The 25,288-nt window shown below is 41.7% G+C and overlaps 1 protein-coding gene across 5 annotated transcripts in view; it reads right to left on the bottom strand.

Moving 5' to 3' along the window:
* Positions 1-25,288, bottom strand: part of LOC117250035 (nck-associated protein 5-like) — a 253,092-nt gene that overhangs the window by 13,706 nt on the left and 214,098 nt on the right. For 3 of the 5 annotated variants that reach the window (XM_033615986.2, XM_033615987.2, XM_078165588.1), the window contains 7 exons: positions 20,926-24,494; positions 19,452-19,557; positions 17,321-17,408; positions 7,597-7,911; positions 6,136-6,251; positions 4,959-5,079; positions 4,668-4,843 (listed from right to left, as the gene is read on the bottom strand). In XM_033615986.2, the coding sequence (XP_033471877.2) occupies positions 4,668-4,843; positions 4,959-5,079; positions 6,136-6,251; positions 7,597-7,911; positions 17,321-17,408; positions 19,452-19,557; positions 20,926-24,494 (4,491 nt within the window). The other 2 variants (XM_078165590.1, XM_078165589.1) reach the window with 2 other exon arrangements.

Genomic DNA, 25,288 nt, shown 5'->3' with positions numbered 1-25,288 from the left:
TGGGCATATGAACGGGTACGTCTGTTATATCTCCATATGCCTATGGATGATTTTTTTGTATGTGTATTGGTGACTTTCGAAATTGCAATTTGTATGTCTATGCTGAATTGGTGATGTGATAAAATGCCTTTGTGATTACTGCAAAACAATGTCTCCACAGGGAGTGGGGACATCTATTTATCTATATTCAATGGCACTGTATGTCTCTGCAAACCATGGTTATGTTACACTCTCACATTTCACATGTATCATAGCAACATTTCTAAAGTAAAGTAGTACATGAGCTTTCTTTGACATTGAGTGAGACCAAGGTGACAAGCTGCAGACCACTGCAGACCTATAAACAACAAAACCTGTTGGTTTTTACCAATGCAACGCTGCTTTTCCTGCCAGGATGTTGGCATGAAAGTGGCAATTGGGTTGTGTGCCCACATATTTTTGTTCTTACAGTGGCATGCAAACGTTTGGGCACTGCTCATCAAAATTTCATTTACTGTGAATAGTTTAGTGAGTAGGAGATGTTGTTTGTTTGTTTTGTGCAATTATAGAGTGAAAAAAGGAAAGGAGCACCATGTAAAAGTTTGAGCTCTTGGACTACTTTTACCAGGGTCCCAGACAATAATTAGCTTGTTGGGACTCTGGCTTAGTCACAATCATAGTAAGGAAAGGCCAGGTGCTGCAAATTTCAAAGCTTTATAAATACTCTGATTCCTGAAACCTTGTCCCAACAATCAGCAGCCATGGGCTCCTCTAAACAGCTGCCTAGCACTCTAAAAAACTAAAATAACTGATGTCCACAAAGCAGGAGAAGACTGTAAGAAGATGGCAAAGTCTTTTAAGGTAGCTGTTTCCTCAGTTGGTAATGTCATTAAGAAATGGCAGTTAACAGGAACTGTGAAGGTCAAGATGAGGTCTGGAAAGCCAAGAAAACTTTTCAAGAGAGCTGCTCTTAGGATTGCTAGAAAGACAAGTCAAGCCATTGTTTGATTGCAAAAGACCTGCAGAAAGACTTATCAAGACTCTGCAGTGGCCGTGCACTGTTCTACTGTGCAGTGACACCTGTACAAATACGGTCTTCATGGAAGAGTCATCAGAAGAAAACCTTTCCGGGGTCAACACCACAAAATTCAGCGTCTGAAATTTGCAAAGGAATGTCTAAACAAGTCTGATGCTTTTTGGAAACAAGTCATGTGGAGTGATGAAGTTAAAATAGAACTTTTTGGATGCAATGAGCAAAGGTATGTTTGGAGAAAAGACAATAACACCTGTCCAACTGTTAAACACAGAGGTGGATCGACCATGCTTTGGGCTTGTGTTGCAGCCAGTGGCACGGGAACATTTTACAGGTAGAGGGAAGAGCAGTGCATTCAAGACGGTCCAAGAATCTCACAGAGCTAGAAGCTTTTTGCAGGAAGAATGGGTGAAAATCCTCCAAATAAGAAATGAAAGACTCTTAGCTGGTTACAAAAAGCGTTTAGAAGCTGTGATACTTGCCAAAGGGGGCACTACTAAGTACTGACCATGTAGGGTGACCAAACTTTTGCTTCAGGCTTGTTTACTTTTATGTTATTTTGAAACTGTAAAAGATTGAAATCCTAAAGTAATCTTGCTTGAAATAAATGTCATCATTATGCCTCAGTTCATCTTCTTCTTACTTAACTACTCATAGTAAACACAATTTTGACCATGGGTACCCAAACTTTTGCATGCCACTGTGTAGTGTAAAGGCATGAAAATAATTGGAAAGTTTGTTACTGATGCATGACCATATAAGCACGTTTTTAGTGTTGCTGTTCAAATTGGAGCTACTTTCAACCCCTTTATGTATCATGAAAACAAAGTATAAATACCCAAAAACTGCTCTTTAGTAAAGTGCTTGAGTACATGTATAATTACTGTCCACCACTGCTTGCCTGAGCTCATGTTTTCACAGAACAGGACCCTGATGCTGAGTTGTTTTGGGAGCTGAACCCCTGACCTTGATATTTAGCTTGGTCCCTGTGAGCACTATATATGCTACCTCACCACTCTCAGAAACGTACTGTACCGCATCCAATTAACAGACAGACAGGTTTGAGGATGTGTGTTGTCTCTTGCATGTCAGCTAATGCAGTTGTGCTTGCAGCTTGGTCACACAGCACTGCGCCGAACGTCCTGTTCGATATTGCTGCCTCTCTGCTGGGACTCAGATCAGAATCAAAAATCTCTGTATGGCGCGAGTCAAATGTGAGTGGTCAACTTTGCTTTGTTAAAGTGAGACTCTGCCTCCAACAATAATATAATACCTGTTTGAAATTCTCTCTTTGCAAGAGGAGGTCAGACGGGAGAGTCAAGGACACTTTAGCAGTGTTTACTCACTGCTCTTTCTACTCATTACACCGCCCTGCTGCCAAACATCCACCCAAATTTGTTATTTTCTTGCAGATAATGAAAAGTAATGGTGAAATGCTAACATTTTGCACATGCAGTGTGGCTCAGAGGGACACTGACCTTGCTACAGACCTATAAAACAACATTTCAATATATAATGGTGCTAATGAAAGCTGAAGCAGTAAGCATATTCCACCTACAAATTCTGAATAATTATTGTAATTTATGGGTGTAAATGCTTTACAGCCATATATCCTATCCTGGTTTAGCTCCAGAGTGACACCAAAGGTCAAGAATAAAAAACACACTGAATAAATTCAGATTTTTTTCTCTGCCTTCTCATACACAATCGTGTTTTGAACTTGTATTGAGTCAGATCCTTTTTCTCAGAATATGGATTTTTGTGTCAGGGTGGGTGTTGGGGCGGCAGCAGTGGAAGAGAGAGGAGAGCTTGGCTGCCCCATAGAGCTGGGCCATGCAGGCTGAAGGCCATTTCATGGTCTCTGATCCTCATTTGTCATTCAGCTGTGTTAAATACTAATAGGCAAATACCCGCTGACACAAGAGGGCGAGGCGATCGAAAGCAATTAGGCAGCTTTTTCTCTAAAAATCTGCAAACAATTCCAACGGTAGCAAAGAAAACCTCAGAGTTTAGCGACTTTGTTCGTGCCTCGGGAATTATTTCAAAGGTAAAGTTGACATTGCAACTCAACAAGACTGGCTCTGACCATCTGAAAAGTCTTCTTGCCGAAGTCTGTGACATACAGGAATGGTTAAAAAAAAAAAGAAAAATTCAATTTATTCATGCCTCTGCTGTGAGGAAAGAAAAATTATGCAAACCCTGTGACAGTGTGTGTCCCTGTATTCTGGGAAGACTTCATTGAGGGCAGGTGATATTTTTCTGACTCTCTCAACACCTCGCACATTCTCCTCATACTGTATAAAGATGCATACATCTACCCCTGGGAGCTGCCTCGCTTTTTTTTTTTCCTATCACTTTAACCGCCTCCAGTGGACTCCGTGAAATGAGGAAATTGATTTATTCCAGATTAATCAACACAGGGCTCAGCACATTATCTCCTTCATGTGGTATACTGAGGCAAAACAATCAATAAGAGTCAGTAAAATAACAACAACCTGAAAATAGTGGATGAAAATGTTCCTATTACAGCAAACAAGAACTTTAGCACCACATGTTAAAGAAATACTGTGCAGGATTTTCCGTCAAAATAATGAGGTAATCCCTCTCAATCACTAGAAGTGTATTTATCTTTGACACCCTCTGCCTGTATTTTCTTATTGTCTATGACAGGCATAAGATGTCTATCCGCAGCTCATCTACTGGACCTTTCAGCCTAATATTTTGTGTGACACACGTAGAACTGTATACTCTAGGACCTATTGTGGTTGTGGTGATTTACATTTTTTTTTAAAAACCTGTTTTATTGACCATTTTAAATCATTATAGATTGCTGACTTCTTACTCCTCTTAACCAGCCAGTTACGTAGGGTCTTTCTCAAAGTCAAGGAAGGATCCTTAAATGGCTGAATTCCAAAGAGGCTACGTCCTCAACTCCTGCCCAAGGACTGTACTAATGTCAAGGATCCTTCAAATTCTACAAAGGACAGAGTCTTTCCTTCAGAGACTTTTTAAGGATGCAGGTGTGTATCCTCAGCAGGTATGAAGTACCCACAACTCTTTGCACACAATTAGTTGGAAGTGAAGGCAGGGCCTCTTCAATGAAACCTGCGCAAGCAGAACTTGACCGGATTAGTAATCTCCAGGAGTTTTTATCATGTATCGTGTATTTTTTTGAGAAGCTACTGGAACCATGTGGTGCATCTGCTTGAATTGTCTACACTTATAACAAGGGATCAACCAGGTGCCAAACTGTAAGCAGCATGCATCCAAGAGAAAGCTACGAAAACTGTAGACACAACACTGAAAGGACGCAAACAAACAGCAGCCACAATTCCTGCATAATATACCTTAAAATGTCTGAATAAGTATCTTCAAATATCACTGCCTGCACAGCTTCCTGGATATCATAAGAGGCTATAATGACCAATAACATGCTTGATATTGGTCAAGCATGTTATTGGTCATTATAGCCAATAACATGCTTGACCAATATCAAGCAAGTTATTGGTCATTATAGCCAATAACATGCTTGATAGGAATGTTATTGGCTATAATGACCAATAACATGCTTGATAGGAATCAGCAGCATGCCTGTAAAGCATCTATTATGAGTAAAACCAATTAGCTGTGAACAATGAGCTGTTTTAACACTCACGCTGAGCCTGTCTCCTGCTCTGCCATCCAGGGATGACTCCTTATGCAACAAGTTGTACTGAGAAATCCTCCTGCTGTCCTTCTCCAGATGCGAGTACATGTCGTGCTGGTAGTAGTCCATGATTGACAAGGATTTCTCCACACTGCTTCTCTTCAGGGTCTCCTCGTTCTGGTCGACTGTGGACAAAGGAATTTGTTATGACAGAAAACAAGGTAAATAAGCTCAATAAAATGTGCAGCTGCTGTCTTTATAGGTGACTGAAAATGACTGTAAGAACTTCATAAACCAGACCTGAGTCACTATTCTTAGATCTGTTGATCAGGGTCCTTTGTGGCAAGCTTCCGGTTCCCTCTGGTTCAGTCTCGGTGTCACTGCTGCTCCCCGGGTACGTACACACTTGCAGGGCTCTCTCCTGTTCATAGTTAAAAAATAGAAATTTAATATACAGAAATGGAGCATTTTCAAAACAACATATTACGTTGTCAGTGGTAAAGAGAATAAACACGGAAGAATGGTGTGAACAACAACAAATCTAACAACAAAAATCTTTCCCCAGCCAACCCATTGCAAATCACAGTGTTATAGAAAGTGTTTATTGTGATTTTTTAAAAACTTTTTAAAGGGCGACTCAATTATTCTTCTGTTTTCTGAGGTTTTTATATCATTTTGTAGCTCTCCAGTAGTGTTCCTTATGCATTCAAAATTTGGTCTAAGTTTGTATGTTTTAACTTTAAAGAGCTGTTTCCCCAAGTCCTTCCAAAAACATTTTCCCATGTGACCTGTTGTAGGTTTCTGCATTAAACCCAGGTTTGGCTGTGGATGGATTAGTTTGGTTCCAAAAGTCACACAATAACAAATAAACCAAAAGATCAAGTTGGAGGCAGATCAGCCACTCCTATGTCCTGTGAGGTAAAATTACTGTTTCTGTCAATGGACTCTGGTGACTCTAAAAAGGGCAAAATAATAGCTTCAGTTTCTCATCAGAAAGGGCTGTCTGTTACTGTTTGTGGTGAGAACGTGTTCCGACCTTGATCCAAACCAACTACATTTGCATTACGCATTGTTTGGGTTAACCATGAGCATGTTACAGTCCTGGAGGATTATTATATGCACCTCCTCCTGTTGCCTTAATATACACATTTGGCGCATCCAATGCATCAAAACATTGTTTTCTAGTTGGAGCCGCGTCTTATTTTCAACGTTTTATTTTCTTGATTTTCCCGCATAGAAATTCTGACCAATCAAGAGCAGCTTTCTCGTGCAAGACATTTGATCTTGTCTGCCTGTAAATGCTGCAGTGAGAACACAAACCAACTCTAGGCAATTGTGCAACTTTGTAACAAAATTAGTCCCTGATTCGGACCAAAGCAAGTGAACTCTGGGTCTGAAAGCACCCTAAGGTAGGTAATTATGTAATTTTGTAATACATTCACTCAGATTTGTTCACATTGTAATGTAAATGACTTACACCGGGCATATCATGCTCCTGGGATTTTATCCTCCTCTCTGTTTCCTTGTCTTCATCCTCTGTGGAGATGTTGCTGTGTGGAGCACAAAGACTCAACCTCTTTGTCCTGATTGCATCTATAAGTAAAAGGAGACAAAAGAGAAATGAGTCATGAGGCGCGCAGTAAATAACAGGAACAGTTTGGTACCCATATAGACAGTGGAAAGAGTGAAAACATTATTCTTCTAAAGTGACAATCTTTCCTTCAGCAGACACAGGATGAGAACATCCATTCAACCATCCAACTGCCTACACATCCATTTTTCTGCACATGTGAATGGAGCTGCACAATATCCAAGCCATCAAACATTAATGGTGTCCACACTGCGACTGTTCCCCGCCATGACTCCTGGCAGCCCAGATATAACAGCTTTCAGCTGTCGGCCCCTGAATGACGGAGCGCTGCCTTATTATCACTCTGCTGCCTACTGCTGTCTCGGACAGACGCCAATTTAATTGTCTCTTTTAACATTCAGCCGCATTACAATAACAGCCCGCTTTTGGCCAGTGCTCTGTCGCCATCTGAAAACTCTGCATTAGGATCATAAAAGTCTGTTCACCTTCTTCCCCGTGCCTATTAGGAGGCAAACAACGTGACAGGCGCCACTCCTTTTCTGCCACCCTTAAGCCTTGTAATACTAATGATGACGGAAACATATGATAAAGACACACTGACTATATTTAAGACTCTTTTAATCAACTTGTGCCACAGAGAGGACTCAACAGGAGCCGCAGACAGTTGTGACTCAAATTGCTGCCTCTGCAGTGCCACCGCAGCGCCGAGGTGAAATAGATGCAATGTAAGCATAAAACCCTGTGTGTGATCGCTCATCACTGTGTGTTATTGTAGCTTTAATCAGCCATCTGATTGCTTCCTACCCACCACCTTTCTGCCGCACGTCACACCAAACACAGAGGCAGAAGGTGCTTTATGATCTATGGCTGTGTTGACATGCTTATCTGATTGCATCTGTTAGTTTTCCTCAGGGCAGGGAAGTGTGTGGGTTTCTATAAGGACACGGAGTGCTTTTGTCGTCCCAGCTGAGTATCAGACGTCAGTGTTGATGCATGAGCTTCAAAATTAGCTGAACAAACAAGGTTCTTCTTTTAATCAGGGTCTAATAGAGCAAAGTACTTCCTCGTGTCTGGTGGCCTTGAGCGCTCTGGAGGGAAATGTGTTAACATAAAGTACAGTGACATTCAATATTTCACTAACCTTCTGAAACGTAAAACAAGCTGTCTGAGGCTTTCAAGGCTTTGCACTCAATAATAGTTGCTTTTACAGACATGCATTTCAATTTATTTTGCTCTTTGGCCTTGATTGAGGAAATCAAATAAAAAACAAAGGCATTGTTCTTTGTTCCGTAGTAAAATCGCACTAAACCTGGAGAATCCCTGAATATAAAGAAGCTCTTGACTCACCTGAGGTTGCTAATTTGGGCAGGCGGCTCTGGGTGTCGTTGTTGCTGGAGGACACACTGGGGTCGGACAGCGAGTGACCCATGCCAGTCGGGGCATGCGGGCAGGATTTTGGGAGGGAAGGCACTTTCACATGAGGTTGAGAGGGGTCTGGGTGCGAAGAGGGAGGCTCCCGATTGTGGTCAGAGGAGCCGGCGGTCACCCCACCTGGGCTGGATTCAGATTTGGGGATGTGGCGACCGCTGGCCCGGGTGACGGAATCGGGGAGAGGGAAAGTGCCGATCCCGCTGTCCAGGGTTCTCATCTGACAGCCGGAGCCTAGAGTGACAGGGACAGGAGTGTGACCTCTGGGAGAAGCAGGAGACAACAACGAAGGAGAAGAAAGGAGGGCTTGGATTCACATGCAACGGAAAGGGTTGTGAGTAAAGAGGGCGTCTGTAGCAGGTTCAGTAACACGTGGTCGGTAGGAAAAAGGAGAAAAGACAGTAGTTTAATTTGATATAGTAAATAAACGAAATAATGGGATTGCAGTTAGGAGTATCAAAGCTTTTTTTGACTGGTCGGTCTTTAGCCTAATTTACCTACACACTCCGCTAATGGCTTGAGAGAGACCTGCTGCTGCTGGCAATGCCATGATGCAACTTCTGAGAGTTGACTTGCCCAAAAGCCAAACTTTTTTGTCCAAAATGGAAAATGTAGCACTATTAAACAATGAATAAAAAACAATATGAATAAGTGTGTTTAAAATCACAGCTGCCACACAGTCAGAAACATCCTCTGATTGGTCGTCAGACTCAACCTAAAAAATTGTGGACAGCGAGTGGACAGCTAACAACAATAATACCAACACAGAAAGATGGAGAAATATTCACAGTAGACATTCAGTGTCTCCATACAGACGCCGCAGTTTAAGGCTGCATTACAAAGCTGGTGAAGGGGATGCAAATGTTACCTTCAGGGCAAAGAAAAAGTAATTCTTTCACAAGCAAAGTTCCAGGGATATTTCACAATAGTAACATTATGTCGTATATGACATCATTGACCCCAGAAAGTGACATAGTATATGACATGACTGAAGCTGTTCTTGTGCACTGTTCATACATTTTCCTCTGAAATAAGATATATGAATAATATGAAGTAATGTGTGCATAGCCCATGTATTTTGGAAGGCTGCGATCACATGGATAATGTGCTGATGGGAGTAAAGAAGAAAGCAATCCCGAGCAGTCCAGTAAGGAGGTAGGTTGGGGCAGTGGATAGGTCACAAAACACAAGACCTTCCCCCAGGACCCTCCCTTAAACTGGTATTTTGAACCATGTAAACTCTGAGTGAGCACCACCTAAATTAAGAATGTCGTTATGTTATTTCCATGGCCTGAAAGTTCAATCAATATTTGTAAAATGAGCTACACTCTCTCAAATCCAGAAACCAGAAAGTCTTAAACTTGATCTGCTCCATGGACAATAAATGGGAGACTGATTTTGTGGACCCACAGTTTGTTTTCTTTTTTTTATACCCAAATGAGCTTTATTCTATTGTAATGCTCTCAGCTCTCTTCGCAGCACTTCCATCGGTGTTTGGTGCACCGCCGAGGTTCCAAACACCGATGGAAGTGCTGCGAAGCAGCACTTCCATCGGTGTTTGGTGCACCGATGGAAGTGCTGCGAAGAGAGCAGCACTTCCATCGGTGTTTGGTGCACCGAACCTTAGTGTTTTTTTGAGACACATCACAGTGTTTCCCAGTGGGGCTGTGCCACTGAACTTTGGGGTGTTTGACCAGCACAGTGTGGCATTTCCCAGCATTGTTTAAGTCACAGAACTTGGGTGTATTTTACTGACTTGTAATGGTGTCTTGTAAACCAGTGAGTTGGGCACATGTAAGTGTGCAAGACACAAATAAAAATCTATCAGTCAGTCTATTTTAAGCCAAAACATGATTTCTTCCTAGCATTAAACAAGTGGTTTTGGTGCCTTTGCTGAGAAATGTAAAGTTTTGATGTATCTACTACAAAATAATGTACAAATGTAACATATCTGTGGTCTGCAGAAGCATAACATGCCAACATTTATGTGTCCATTACGACTGATTCTTCTCAACAACCCTGTTCATCCCCAGTATACAGGACGCAAGTTTTTTTTGTTTTTTTTGTACCCAGAAAACGGTACATTACACATCACATTTATTTTTTACTTGCTTGCTGACAACTCAGTGAGACTTTACACTAACCCAGCGCAGTTATTGTGGAGCCCTGATTCATTGCATTTTTTTTTTTCTTGAAAATGAACTGATTAGTTACCTGTTAATGGGTGTCTGGCTATTGAGAGCAAAATTAACCAAAGCTGACATCCCTAATTGCAGTAATTACTGCTGGTAGCTCCACCCTAATGCACCTTATTATAATGTTCCTATTAGGCACTTGTTAGAAGCATTTGTAGCTATCACAACAGATGCACATTCTAACAAGATATGACACAATAAAGCACCCGCTGCCAACAATTCTGAACAAAACACACAATTGAGCTACAGCCCGAGGCCACGTTCCTCGGATCCATCAGAGTGCACGCTGGGTTGTAATCAGGAGAAATGACAGCAAGTGGCAACAGATGGACGTCGTTTGGAAGCCACAGTTTGCAGAGCCTTGACTCAGGCTGGAACAGATGGACGGCCATTCAGCTCAGCCCAGGTCCTTGTAACTGTGAATGCTAACGGCCAACAGTTACATTGGCTAATTATTTGCGACTTTTTGCTGAGATGGGTTTTGTAAAAGTGAAAAAGGCCCATAATGTTTTTATCTTAGCTCAAATTAAACAAGTTTCTCTTTGTTGCTTGCATCACATCTTCCACTGTTTGCCTTGGGGATGAGGAATCCTCCGCAACCATCTGTTCTGTCTCTCAAAATACTGTTGAGTGAAAACTCTGAGAGCAGACCAGCATGTTTTTTTATTTTTTTAGTAGATCGATATTGACAGGCTCTGCTTCTCAACTGTATAGCTTTGTCTCAGTGGGATGCTGGAGCACAAACACAGTCCACTCATGAGCATTTCCTTCTATGAATAAAAGTTCTCTCTCAATACTGTTGGGTATTACAGTTGAGTTTCAAGAGTTTGCAAGGAAGGATCGGATTTACATTTGGATCTAAAGCTTAAACTATTGATCTGTTTTCTCTTATATATGTCTGGGCGTCATTGGTGATGCACTAAAGAAACAACTGCATTCTTCTTTGGATGCCAAAGCATGATCAGTAAATTCACAGATGAGCGAATTTATATAGTTGTGAGGAGTTCTTGGTGAAAAAACAAACTTGAGTTGTCAGTATTGTTGTTGAAGTGTACTTCTACTCTTATCTGACTTGCCTCTGACAGTCAGCACCATACTGCACATGGAGAACCTGTGAAAATGAGTCCTCAGTGTTTGGATGTACACATACACTGTGTTCACTGGGCAGATGGCCTGTTACTTGTACACACATCTGCTGTGCATCACTTGAGGACCGTTGCTGCGAAAGAATAAAAATCCTGATCCCAAGTTTTAAAAAATACATGATGCAGTTGACATATAAGCAGAGACACGTGCGTATTGTATATGTGAGAAAGAGAAAGAAGGGGAGAGCCATAGATTACACAGCTGTATAATTGAATGCCAAGCCTGGCAGTTCAAAATGCCCCCTAAAACCAAACTATAACAAGGTTCACAGTAATTCTACCCAGAGGCAACAACAACTGGACGTAATGTGTTTTTTCAGGAGCTCCCTATCACTTCTATATACAACCTCCCGGGTTTGAGGAGAGAAAGCAGGTTTTTTGATACCTCCACAGCGTGAAATAGGTTTCATGCAATGAGAAGGTGTCAAAGGGAAGAGAAAGAGTCATCACTAACAACCATAACCTTATCTAGGAGATATTTCCGTGTCAACAATTACATGAAAATGCAATGATATTTGACACTAATTGTAAAGTCAGATTTTTGCAGGAGAAATTAGTAACCGTAGGTCCACTGTTGTGTGCGCTCAGACTTTACAAGAGCCATCTTAAAGTTCATTACATGGATTAAAATTAACTAGCTCACATTCATAGTTTGCAATCTAGTTTGTCTATTTCTTCAGTTTTTTAAACCAAAGCATAGGTCTTTGACAACCTAGGAATGAGACTCAACAATCAACAATCTTTCTCCAGAGTTATATACAGCACTTTTGAATTAAATAAAATCGATACCATCACTGACTGACAGATATTTCCCAACACTGACCGGATGCTTCAACTCATTGTGTCGTTTTAAATTTGTTGCAGATGTGGCTGACATTTTTTCAGACTCCATAGGTCCAATTTGCATAAAATATAAAATATTTCCATTGGAATCTGTCCTGATTTGTTCATAAAACCATATGAACTGGCTTCAGCAGTACCAGTAGCTGCAATGTCGGAATTGCTGGTTTTACTAGCCATGCCAGATTTTTGTTGAAGCCTGTTCCCCCATCGAATAGTGTCTCCCTCTTGTTAAAATGTGTAGGACCCTCCTCCATGCTGAGGTAAAGGAAAAGGTTTGGTTCAGATTCAGGTAGGAGGAAACACATATTGACAGAAAAAACGGCTGCCGTAAATCCCTGTGCTTGAGTGCTGTTCGCTGTGGTGAGGGTGAACAATGCTCATTTGCAAAAGGATACATTCAATGAACGTGCTCATTTAGCATTTTTATGCACAACACTACCTGGGCAAGCCCTAAAGAACAGCACTGGATTTTGAATGTAATTTGACATAGTGATCAAATCATGAAATTTCAACTTTCAGGTCCAACACATGATCCCACTGGAGTCAATGATGAGTCAATGATCCCACTGGAGTCTTTTTCCCTTTGACATAAATTGCAAAAAAGAGACATCTGTAAATCAGGGGACTAGAGTCACTATCAGGATTTGATCCATTTGGTCCACTGACATTTTGAAAGTAGAAGTGCTGCACAAGAGTTGCAAGTAACTACTATTGTCATTGATGAATCTGCTGATTACTTTCTTGAGTAATCGTTTGATCTATAAAATGTCAGAAAGTAGCGAAAAAAGTCCATCCCCGTCTCAGAAAGTCCAAGGTGATGTCTTTAAATGTCTTGCTTTGTTAGTCTAAAACCCAGCGATAATCAGTTTAATATGTTGTAAAACACAGCATGAGGATGCAGTGTTTAGCATTGTCGCATCACAGCAACAAGGTTCCTGGTTCAAACCCCAAGTGGGAGGGCCAATTTTAGAGTCTGCATGTCCTCCCCATGTCAGTATGGGTTTTCTCTGGGTACTCCGATTTCCTCCCACAATCTAAAGACATGCAAATTAATTGGTGACTCTAAATTGGCCGTAGGTGATGAATGCGAGAGTGAATGGTTGTCTGTCTCCATGTGTCAGTCCTGTGATAGTCTGGTGACCTGTCCAGGGTGTACCCCGCCTGTCGCCCAATGTTGTAAAACAGGGAAAAGCAAAGCAGAAAATAGAATTTTCTGCCATTTTGGCATAAAAACATAGTTGAACCATGATTGATTAGCGAAAAAGTTGTCAATTATGTTTATGTCAACTGACTAATCGATCAGTTCATTCTATCCCCATTTAAGTTAGCTAAGTGCTAAACCAAAGGTTAGCTGCTTGGATGGCGGAAGTCCAACAATGCAGAAGCAGAGTGGAAGATCCAAATTTTTTTACAGACTGAAGTCAGACTTTTTGGTTTCATGCACCACTGGGCAACTTTCAAAGGGATGAACAGGGCTCCACTTCAGATGCTGTATCCAGCTGTCTCTATGTGCCTGGATCATAAAGCTCCAGCAGCAAGATCTGCTGCAGAATATTGCAATCATTTGGCTTAAGAATGATGCTTTAGACTAAAGGCTAGAAAGTTTGAAAGCCAGAAACATCAGCACCCAGTGAAATAATTGCTGAATCATTGGTATTGATCAACAATGCTGTCAAACCCCTGCAGATATATTAGGGTCAGCCTGTGCTGTGGGCCAGTCAAAATGTTATTTATTGTCTTTGTATAAGAAAAAAATAAAAGCTGCCTCACGGGAAGTTCTGCTAATATATAGCAGCTGACCAGTGTAGGGTGAACTTCAAAGTCCACATTCATAACATGGATTTTGCTCAAGCTGCCTGCATCATAAACTGGCTGGATGTAAACTATTTATGTGATGGATGTGTTTGTCTGGCGTTGGGCCTGTGCATGCTGCACTTTGGAGATACGTGACATTAAAGCAGCGCTGAGGAGCATTAAGCACCCACAGCTGAAACCTTTATGAAATATTTAGTTCATTCCGTCTGGAAGTGCATAGCTGGCGGAATATAAAAAAAGGCAGCATGTTAATCAGAATACAGACACAATTAAGCATTTCATTTTGGCGCCGTGGTGGCTGTTCCCCATCATGAGCTGATTTTCACACTCTGTGGAAAGTTGCTTGAGCCAAAACTATGTCTTGACATATTTTAATAAGTTACTTCTCAGCTAAATCTTCAAACATAAAAAAAAACAAGAGAAGCTGAGAATTGGTTTCTGGCTCCATAGAGATTATTTCAACCAACACTCAGCCCTACCAAAATATATCTAGTTTAATTATACATAAGAACTGGCTGTTGTGAAGTTTGAGTCCATTAAATGTTTACACAATCATTACTGTTTGTATATTCTGGATATAAACAGTGCCAACCATGGCAAAGCAGACCCAAAATACAATACCTATATTTTACAGCAAGTTAGGAATACAAAATATAAAAAAAAATATTGATTACAGCAGCTTTGAATAAATGACAATAGTTTTACATCCATCCAATTTGAGAACAAAAGTCATGTTCTTCAAGGGTCTGTATGTATCTAACTTTTACATGTATTTCTCGTTTTTTAATTCCAGTGGCTAGACAGATTGTAACATAACCTAAAAGTAGATTTCTATGTAAAGGACTCTTGATGAATTTCCAGGTAAAAACCAACAGGCTACTCAACTCACTCAAGAAAATATCATGACATGTCACTCCTGTGCCACACACCCCCACAGCAACTGACTGGACTGGTTATAAACCATTTAAACTCATGTCACTACTATGCACTTTATACTCACAACATAGTGCTATGCTGCTGTTCAACACTTTGCACTTTACCTTCATTACATACCTCATCACTGTTTACATCCCTGGCACACTGTGCATAACTTTTTAAAACTTGCAAATACTTGAAAAATCCTGTGCAATACTTTGTCTTGTCAGTGTCTATCTACATGTCTATGTGTATGCAGTAATCCCTACTGTCCGTCTATGTTGTATTTAGGTGAACTTCGTCTGTCTGTCCGTCTGTGTGCACTTCTTTTTATGTTAAATGTTGTTTGTTATAAACCAGCAGATTGGGGTGTGGAGAAATGTAATTTTGTTATTCTGTGCAACTGCTTATTGTATGGTTTGATTGACAATAAAGTTCACTTTGACTTTGACTTTGCATTGACTTTGCATTATGCACATTCCTGAGTACCAACAGTGGGCAACATTCCTAACTGTAGCTTAGAAATGGAGTCCGCTAATTCCAACAAATCACTGGCAGCCACCAAAACAGAATCCACACATGCCTCGTTTCTGTAATACATTTTGTAGTAGCGGTGGAGTCGGACCTTCGCTTAGTGCTGGGGTTTGTGCTAGCTGAATTTGAGCTGCTACAGCAACTGACCTAAGGTGCGATAAGCAGTAAATTTATGACATTCTGTGGCCTAATGCAAAAAAAAAAAAAAATCCTGGTGCTGAGTGGGCTAATGTTAACAATTCTAGCTTGCTTGCTGACACAGATGGATTACTGGCTAGCTAATGTAGCAAAATACTTTATTGGGTAGATAACATCAGCTCAACATCAACCCGGTCTCACTTTGAAGAAGTAAAAAAAACGGCACTTGGACAGTGTACTTTAAAAACAAACAATGCATATAACAGGCTGAACTTGACACAGTGTCCCAGAATGTTAACAACCAATGCAGCCAGGGTACATCATACCTCAACGTGGAAAGTCCATGACCAAACGTCAGTATGTCACGAGGCTGAAGTGAGAATGTATTGAGCGAATACATCTAGACTCCTGAGGTTCACACTCCCAACTTGTCATATACTGTTTGGTCAGTGGACTTTCATGTCCACAAATGACGCACTAGGTATCCTGGGTATGTCTGTTATTGGTGTTCCAGGATACCCTGTCATTTTATGCATGTTACATGCATTGTCTTTTCAAAATACACTTCCATTTTCACAGGAACTGGACAGTTTCTGCTTGTTAGATGTATACAGTCTTTTTTAAATAAACTTCCAATGTCAGAAAAGCACCTTGTCTTTCACTTGTTTTTTTCCTTGTGCAACAAAAGCTCAGGGTTAGGTTTCGAAAAAAACAAAACAAAGGAGGCACCGGACTCCCAAATTACTTTATAAGCTAATGTTACGAAGCAACGAATCCATGCAGCAGCCAAGAGTTAACTGTTTCCTAAACTGAGATTAGCAAGCTAGGTTGCTAGTCATGGGTTGCTTCATGATGTTAGACGATGATTAAGTAATTTGAAAACGGCAAGCTAGTTAGTAACATGGAGTCAAATGAAATACACAAACATTTTAGACAGTAACGTTATTCTAAATATGATTGTAACCTATTTTTTTTTCAGCATTCTATTAACATGATGCTGGTTGGTATCCAGTTTTGTGTATGTCACATTACTGTTTTGACTAAAGCCCAGGGGCTACGTGCCTACTGTGTGCAAATGCGAGCCACAGGATGTTGACTGGGATCAGAGAAAGTTCACGAGTAACAAGGATTGGACGAAGTACAGTTTTTAAAACTATGCTTCAGGATATCCAATTGAAAAGACTAAAACTATGAAAAGATAAACCTTTTTTGTTTTCCACAGAATTTGGCGCCAAGTTCCTAAAAAAAGGGGGATCTGTTTCTGCTAATCTCTATTCCCACTGCCTATGGTGCTATATTACAAGAGATGAGTCATTATGACCTTTGAGATGGATCACTGCAACAATCTCTCAAATATCCAACTGAATGACAACTGAGTGACAAACAAGCTGCACCCTACATCCAGAAAACATCGGCTCCACCCTCTCTCCACGCCGCATCACTTACTACAATGCAAGTTTGTCCCAATGCAGTAATAACAATCATCACCCCGTCTCACAAATTGTTTGATGCATCTATTTTTTCACTTCCTTAGCTGCTTAGGCATTGTAAAAAATCACCCGGTTGCACATCAATCACCTGACTAAATTGTCGACATGTTTTTTTTTGCAGCTGCTACTTTTCCCCCCACAGTGATGGCAAGTCTGGCAGCGAGGGGAATTAGTTGGCGAAGGAATTGAATTGTCAATCACATCAGGAAATCACAACTGTAAAATGTGTTAATGCTCCATTGCACTGGTTGATTCTTGATGGCTAGTGACAGCTTTTTGTAAGTTACTTTGAAAAAAACTGTACTGAGTGAGGTAAACACTTGCAAATGTGAAACTCAGTGGCTTAAAACAGACAACGCCATGACAACTTTTAGAAGTAACAAGAGCAAAGGCGATGAATCGGAATATATCACACGGGATTGGATTTGACCTCTACTTTGGTTTGCTTGTGGTACAATTCAAAGAGCTATGTGGGGTTTTTTTTGTTTTGTTTTTGGCACATAATCACTCACTTTAGCAGTTCTTAGTGAAATGTCCATTGAGCACCAACAGTAATGCATGAGCTTACCTATCATGTGGTCTTGACAAGCTGTGTCTGGAATGCGTCCCTCCTCATTTTCAGCCCTCAGGTTGATCTTCTGAGTCATTATAAGGTTCTAGAATAATAACAAACACTTCATGTTGGTGATGCAAACTTCAAAAAGCAGCTAAAATATACAATAATATATTAAATTCACCAAAATATGCAGTATGACAGATTCCAAATGTACCTTGGTTTGTCTAGAAAATTGCATTATATAAGATATCCATTTATAATGCTTCATCTGGAGGAAATTGCGAAGAAATGTGGGAAAAGATTAGTTATAGTACCTACAGATTCATGTATGTTATGACTATGAGCCTCTGGCATAGTAAAATAAGGGGGACTGGGTGTAGTTGTAAAACCTTTTGTCTCAGCACCTTTAACTCGCTGAATCTTATGTGTTAGAGGTCTCAAATTTTGACACAAAGTACCCCAATTTGTCTCCTACAAATAGCAATATTTCCAACTACATCACTAAATACATTAAATTAAAATTTTCAGAACAGGTTTGATTCTCTGTTGCAAATTTCCACAACACATAGAGCAATAAAATGCATCAGAATCAGTGTGCAAGGTTTCTGTGCCTACTGAATTTTAAAAAACACATCCAAAAAAACTGACTCAGTGTGCAAAGGCCTTAACCTGTTGGATGTTTTGTACATCACATGGAGTGAGTCAGAAATACAAGTCTGCTGCCTCAAGTATGTTACCAGTCAAGAGATCCTTTTGGTGCACATTGAGGACACAACGACTAACCAAGATTAGCTTGAAATTCACTAAACCAGGCTGAAAATGAAGAATATCTGAAACAATTTGAATTTGAAGCTGCCATCTTGGGCTTTGGGTAACTGATTGACAATTTTCACAATTTTCTGACATCTTATAGGCCAAAAAACTAAACATTCAATCAAGAAAATAATCAACAAATTAATCTACAATGAAAATGATCACCCTACTGTAGCAGCATGGTGGTTGGAAATGAGCAAAGATGAAATGCCTTTAATTGTACCCAAGAGACTACTGTCTTATGTAATGCAAGTTACATAATTCTAACTACAGCAGGACTAATCAAAATATAGACTTGGTCCAAAAAATGACTTTGATACCTGAAAATCAGTATACTTCCTTACACAGCTATTGAATTTCACATGCAAGGTCAAGAAAGATGTGGTTATACAATACGTGTATTACATGACCCACAAGTCATCCTTTCTTGGCAAAAGTGGTACTGTTACAACCATCCCATTGTTACAACCATAACTGATCTCCCCTATGTTTAAAGTTTTGTTCAAAAAGAAGGCAGTTGTCATACTTTCCTGCCTTACTTTAATTGGGTTATTCAAAAAAGAAGTTATTTTGGGGTGGTGCAAGAGAAGGAGCTTGTAGGTCATAAAGTGTCCCTCTTTTGTTGTATTTCCGCGGGAGAAGATAGAGAGAACGCTCAGAGGATGGTATTAAATGGCCCTTTTGTCAAATTGAGTGCCTGCGATAAGAGGCTCCTCCATGTTATCAAAATTCCACATCATCTGGATTAAATTTCCTTTATTATGCAGTGAGACTCTCGTTGTGTCACTCTCTTCCTCCATTCAGCTTGCTCCTTATACCTTCTTTATTATTGCTTTTTTTTCATGCTCTCTCAAGCACTCAGCCTCTCCATCATTTTTTGACTGACAGATAATGAAGAACTGCAAGGTCATAATTTTGGCCTTTTGCTTACAAAGTGCGCTGATGTGATTTAAAGAATCAAGCCGCTGAGAGAGGCCTAATTTAAGTTTGTATTAAATGCATGGCCTGATGTGAGATGTGGTTTAAAAAACTTTCAGCTTTGTGGGAACAACAACAACACGGGCCTGGGAGGATAATGAAAAAGTAGGCGATGAATTGTAGGCTGAGTCAAAGCACAATGTGAATCAATAGCGAGCCTTCAGGGGATATAGTGCTGAAGAGGTGGTGCTGCTGTGGATGTGTTTGTGAACATGTACATGTACAGTACAAGTGTGAAAAACCTGCAGGAATTTGCATGTATGTGTACGTGCCAGCAGCCTGTCAAAACACAGTCAGAGACAAACAAGACACAGACACATGCTCGGTTCTGTTATGGTGTTTGCTCACTTACAGCAGTATCTGGACAGATCTCCATATCTCCCTTCATTTCGCTGTGTTTCTTGGGCGTGGAGATCCCAGGCGGCGACGCAGCCACGCAGTTGCCCTTCACAGCAGTCCTGCGAGGAAATAAGATTTCATCTGTTTTTATGTCTGCATGCCGAGCCCCTCCTTTATCAACTTGCCAGGTGGAAAGTGAGCCTGCTGGTAAATTGCATTGACCTGCTCTTTTGGATGCAAACATATGAGCACAGAAATGCCGTCAAACGTTTAACAACCTCTATGAAGTGTTCCCTTCCTAGTGATTGCAGCTACTCTGGATAAAAATCTGTCAGCTGTGATTTGAAGTGGCAAATCAATGAAGTGAAGAGTATGAGATGTGCAGCTTTCCTGGCTTAGAGATGCCTTTTCTCGAGTGTGCTGACTATGTGTCTGGATGTTGGTCCGAGAACTGCTTATACTCCCCGGAGTGGAGTCATAACTCAAACGGACAGCTGCTGTTGGTGCCGTTTATTTATCATTTTCTCTGAACACACAAGTTTAACGTAGCAATGTCTCATGTTTAATTTAAAGGGCGGGTTTATCTGCATTCTTTTCCATGTTTTTATAATTGAAACTCCCAATTAGCTGTCATCAGAGATGTAGGTTACAGCACTGAAGCTAAGCAGTGTAGCATACCGCTGTGAACGTGAAAATCACACAATAACACCAACTACCACATCAGAGGCAGCAGTAACAAGTAGGGGAGAGTCGCCTTGAATTAACGCATTACAGCTGTAACACACACAATTCCTCTTGCTATGTAGAAGTCATCATTATGTCATCATGTCGGTAGTGCAGTAGAAGATCCCTGAGAAATATCAACAGGATTTACCCACTCTGTAGCAGATGGCAGTTGGAAAATCACTTAAGCACAAACTACATCAGAGTTAAGATTCAGGGTTTTTTTTCAAATAAAATGTTGTGGGGTTTTTTTGTATATTGTGGAACTAAAATCTACATTCTTATTCCTTAATCAGTTAGCGTAGTTTTCACATGTCATGCATGCTAATTCTGGTCTGGAAGGAACGCCAAAGCACCAATGCGTCCAGCAGCTCATTTGGAACATCGGTTAAATTTGTAACTGCCTAGATATAACTTGCATGTCTGCTTTTCGTCAATAAAACTTACAGATATTTATGGACTGTGTGGCTATAGCATAGACTGTAAAGCTTAGTGACTTGGGGTGCTGCTTCGTTGACCCTCCAGGGGTCATGTGCAATTACACACACGCTTCTCCAAACTGCATACACTCTGTGTTCTGTCAGATGTCACTCAGTTATATTCTAAATCAGATAAAGGGTTGTATAGTGTTCTTACAACTTCCATCAATCAAATTTGCTGACCACGTAGATGTAGTCAATGTATTTGCCAATGAGGCCATCGGATAAGTTTTAATACTATCATTATGTTCTATACAAAATCTAATCACATGCTTGGTCACCCACCTGCCAAGAAGCTCTTTCACAAACTGGTCTTTGCCGATAAAGGCAGTTGTACACTGGATCTGGCTGGCAATCTGGCCCATCTGGTTGTTGCAGTGGTCCATGATGGAGCTCAGCTTGTTGTTCATCTCAGACAGATTCTGCACCTCCTGACTGTCTCTCTGCTGGTTATCATTTTTCTTCTTATCCTTCTTCTTGTCAGACTTCATCTGTTTGCCTCCAAGCACTGATCCAATCTTCAGCTCTTTCTTCTCCTCTTTCCCCTTGGGGGAGTCTGCTTTCTTACCACTAAGAGCTGGGAGCTTGCTCTTACGGAGGCCAAACCAGTTTGCCAGAGAGGGGCCTGTCTTCTGTTTGGCCTCGCTGGCAGCGACCTTCTCCTGTTCTTGACATTTCTGCAGATTCTCTTCGATTCCCATCATGACTTTCTCCTCAATGGTGCAGACTGTTGGGCTGTTTTTTTTATCCTCTGTATCTGGAGAGTCTGTCTGGGTTTTGACTTCCCTCCTAAAGTCCGGCTCATTAGGCGTCTCTTGCACCGGGTTTTCTGAGCTATACACACAAGAGGAGGGAGGTTGAAACTGAGGATGAGAGGCAACTTTTGCTGGCTTACAGATGTTGTTCATACCAATTCGATCGCTTATGGGTAAGCTACGTGCCTCTTTTTGAGAAGGCGAAGTGATTGCCTCTCCCTTCGCTGTGCCCTGTGACCCTTCACCTTTGGAGCCTGATTTAGAAGTTCTCTCAGGGAGGATGTTGTGACTATTTGATCCTGTCATGCCTCCATAGTGGCTAAGCCGAGTCCTGGGGGAATGGAGAGGGCTGTCTGTTAACCCAACACTTGGTACCTCCAACGAACTCTGTCTTGACAAAGAGTTCCCCCTTTCACCTGAGTTGGTGATGATCTGTGTTCGGATTTTTCCCAGCCCATCTAGTGCATTGATGTTGGGTTTTTCAATGTAGTTGGTGCTGAAACTCTGGCTACGAGCTTTAGCCCCATTCATCCCCAGAGCCGGCTTTAGATGAGGTTTGGTGGAAACAGATATGGATCTAGAGAAAAGCTGACTACTCCTTTTCCCTTTATCGCAAACCTCCCCTTCCTCTGTAGCTTGTACTCCTTCTTCTTCTTCCAGTAACCTACACCGGACGTCACCTTTCCCCTCTGACATCTTGGATGGCGAATCAATACTGAATGCTGGCTGCAAGCTGTCACACTGGGTAGAAGCATTTGAGGTCACAGTTTCTTTGGAGACTGAGTTGATATGATCTTTCTCTTGCTTGCCTGGTATAGAGGGACTATTTTTATGGCTTGGGGGAGATTTTAAAAAAGCTTTAAACCCCATTGGGATGCGAGTCTTTGAGGCTTTATCTGCAGTGTTTGGGGAAGTAATAACCGAGCTTGGTGAGCTGACAACAGCTTTTTGTGGCTCTGCTTTACCTTGAGGGGCATCCTGAAGCGATAAAGGTAAACTAATAGATGTCTTCTGCACTGTCTGATAGACATTTTCATGGGTTGATCCTCTTTTACTTGCAAATGAGTTCTGAAGCGAGGACCCTCTGAGGGCACTGTAGGGAGGAGGGACATTCTTTGAGCTTTTAGGTGCATGTTCAGTTTCTGGAGCACACCCTGAGTTTGCAGAAGGGAGGTAGTCTTTTGTGGTCATCCTCTTGGAAGTGCCTTTTGTAGGTGTCTGAGTCATGGCAGGGGACTTTTGAAGGTGCTGACTGGTTTTCTCGACCAGTCTCTGAGGTGCAAGTGCAGTCCCGTAGCCTGCATCCAAGTCTAAACAGTCTTTATCCTTGATGGGTAGCGTTGTTTGCATATTTGGTACAAGTGAGGTGTGGTAACTTGGGGGAGGGCCCCTCACAGTGGTTGATGTGGATGTTTGAGCCACCCATGTTTTATGTGCTTGAGGCGACCCTTCGTAATTTGGTCTGATTAGTAAGGAGGTGGTGCGGCCTGGGGGAGGGGGAGGAGACGGGGACCTGAGTTTATTTTTGCTGGTTTCACAGTGTTTGTCTCTGGTGGGCTGTTCACCATTGTCAGCATACTCCAGGTGCCTCCTTGAGAGGTGTGGGGAACTGGAGGAGGAACCCTTACTACACTCGGCCCTGCTGGGGAGCTTGGAGTTCACCGCCTTTGGGCTCTGTGAACAGGTTCCTGAAGTCTTTATGAACCTGGACATTTTAACTGCAGGAGAGGAGGGGGATTTCTCCTGACTAGAGAGTCCTGAGTTTCCACAATTACTTGGTTCAGTGGAAGAGCCCTTTGACACTCTCAGTGGGGACCCTGAAGGTTTGTTACAACCGGGTATCTTTGAACCACTGGACTTGGGAGCAGTAGAATCGCTCATGGGAGGGATGGAATGGCCTTTATTAGGTCGGCTGCTTGGTGGTTTGATAAGTTTCCTTTGTGGAGTCAGCTGCATTGACACCCTCTCTGCACTGCCCTCCCTGCTATTGCTTGTTTTACTAGACCTAATTTGACATTCAGATGGTTTCTCTGGAGACTCAAGAACAGTGTAGTTTCTTGTATTTGCTGATTTTTGCCTTGTTGGCCTCTCTTGGGGCACTAGCTCTGTGTAATCAGCAACTACCTTGCTATTTTGAATGTCATTTCGAAGCCCAACACCTGTTGTGAGCTTATGAGCACAAAGTTCAATAGGCTCTCCTTCTGCATCAAATATTGCCAGTATGCTCTCCTCAGACTGAGTACACTTGGCCCCTTTGGGCTCCTTAATTAAGCTGAAAGGCCTGGGCCTCCCATCTGCAGACTGGGTGCGTCCCTGTTCCCTTCGCAAGCACTGTTGTGTGAGCAGCTTGGCAGCATCTCTTGACACTCTCTTGGAGTCCCTCTCCACCTGCTCCAGTGGCTGGCTAAAGGACATTCGGATGTCATTAGACTCAGAGTTGAGGTCCTCTGGATCATCCACGTCAGAGAGGTGATTAGGACCCTCTGGGTCAGCAGGGTTGAAGTGCAGCAAGGATGGTTTAGTAAAAGCTGATATCCGCCCGCCCTCAGGGAGAAAACTGTCTATGAAACTCATGAGTTTGTCAGGACGCTCTTTTGAGTCACACCCAGAAGGGTGTTTCATAGCCATGTTACCTGAGCTACCGTCACCTCCACCTCCACTGTCCTGTATCCCTTCCCAGCTGCACAAACTGTCTGAGATGCTGCGGGAGAGCCTCTTACAGTAAAACCAGCTGTCCTTAGTGGGGATGTTATCTCCTCGACTGGAATGTGCCAATTCATCATCAGCATCATCAGAATCATAAGAGAACTTTTTGCCCCCAGCAGCTGAAGTTCTACCCACATGGGTAGGCTTGGACACCCCTTTACTGCCACTCTTGATACCCAGAGAATAGATGCCCTCGTTGGAGTTCATACAGTCTGACTTTGAGACCTTGGATGAAGCAGAGGAGCTCCTGTGTTTCCTCCTCTGGAGCTTTCTCAATCCCTCAAGTATATTGCTCTCCTTGCGCCTTGTGGGCAGCTGCTCCTCAAGGGCGGCACAGATATTACTTGGGGCTGATGAACCCAAACTCAACCTCTTCTCCCAAGTCAGAGATGACTACAAGGCAAAGAGACAGAGTGGGTCAACATGGATGAAAACTTTTCTTTTTTTTTCCTGAATCATCTTTACCAACCCGATCACCACAATAAATGTTGGCATGGTACATTTCTGCAAACCATGAATATGTGAAATTTGCACATTATCATTCAGCAGATACATTAAAAATCTTCATTTCAACATTGCTGTGGATAATATGCGAATTAAGTTGAGGCACAAAAACCACTTAGTTATGGTTAGAAAAATATCTAAATACCCAGTTTTAGAGACAAAATCCCGGCAGGAAAAACAACATCTCCAGAAAAAACAACCACTTTTCAGCCACTATCGCTGCTAGAAAGACATAGAAAGGTCACTACAGAACTACCAGTTTTGAAGCCTAAATGGCAGCTTGAGAAACAAAGGTCACTATAACACCCATTCTTGGAGCCTAAAAAAATGATGGAAACACACAGATGACTTGCTACAAAAAAAGCCACATTTGAAGCCAAAAAGCCGCTGGAAAAACACCAACAGGTCACTATAGAATGCTCACGTTTAAAGCCTAACAAGCTGCTGGAAAAACACCAATGAGTCGCTATAAAATACCCACATCTAAAGCCTAAAAGCTGCTGGAAAAACACCAACTGGTCACTACACACACCCATGTTTGGGGCCTAAAAATAACTATGGAAACACACAGCCTAAGAAGCCGCTGGAAAAACACCAGTGACTGGTGTTTTTCCAGCGGCTTCTTAGGCTACTACAAAACACCCATGTTTGGAGCCTAATAAAATGCTGGAAACACACAGACA

Source organism: Epinephelus lanceolatus, chromosome 24 (assembly GCF_041903045.1).
Source record: "Epinephelus lanceolatus isolate andai-2023 chromosome 24, ASM4190304v1, whole genome shotgun sequence".
NCBI lineage: Eukaryota > Metazoa > Chordata > Actinopteri > Perciformes > Serranidae > Epinephelus > Epinephelus lanceolatus.
The sequence above is the reverse complement of the archived record's forward strand: the minus strand, read 5'-3'. Positions and strand labels throughout refer to the sequence as shown.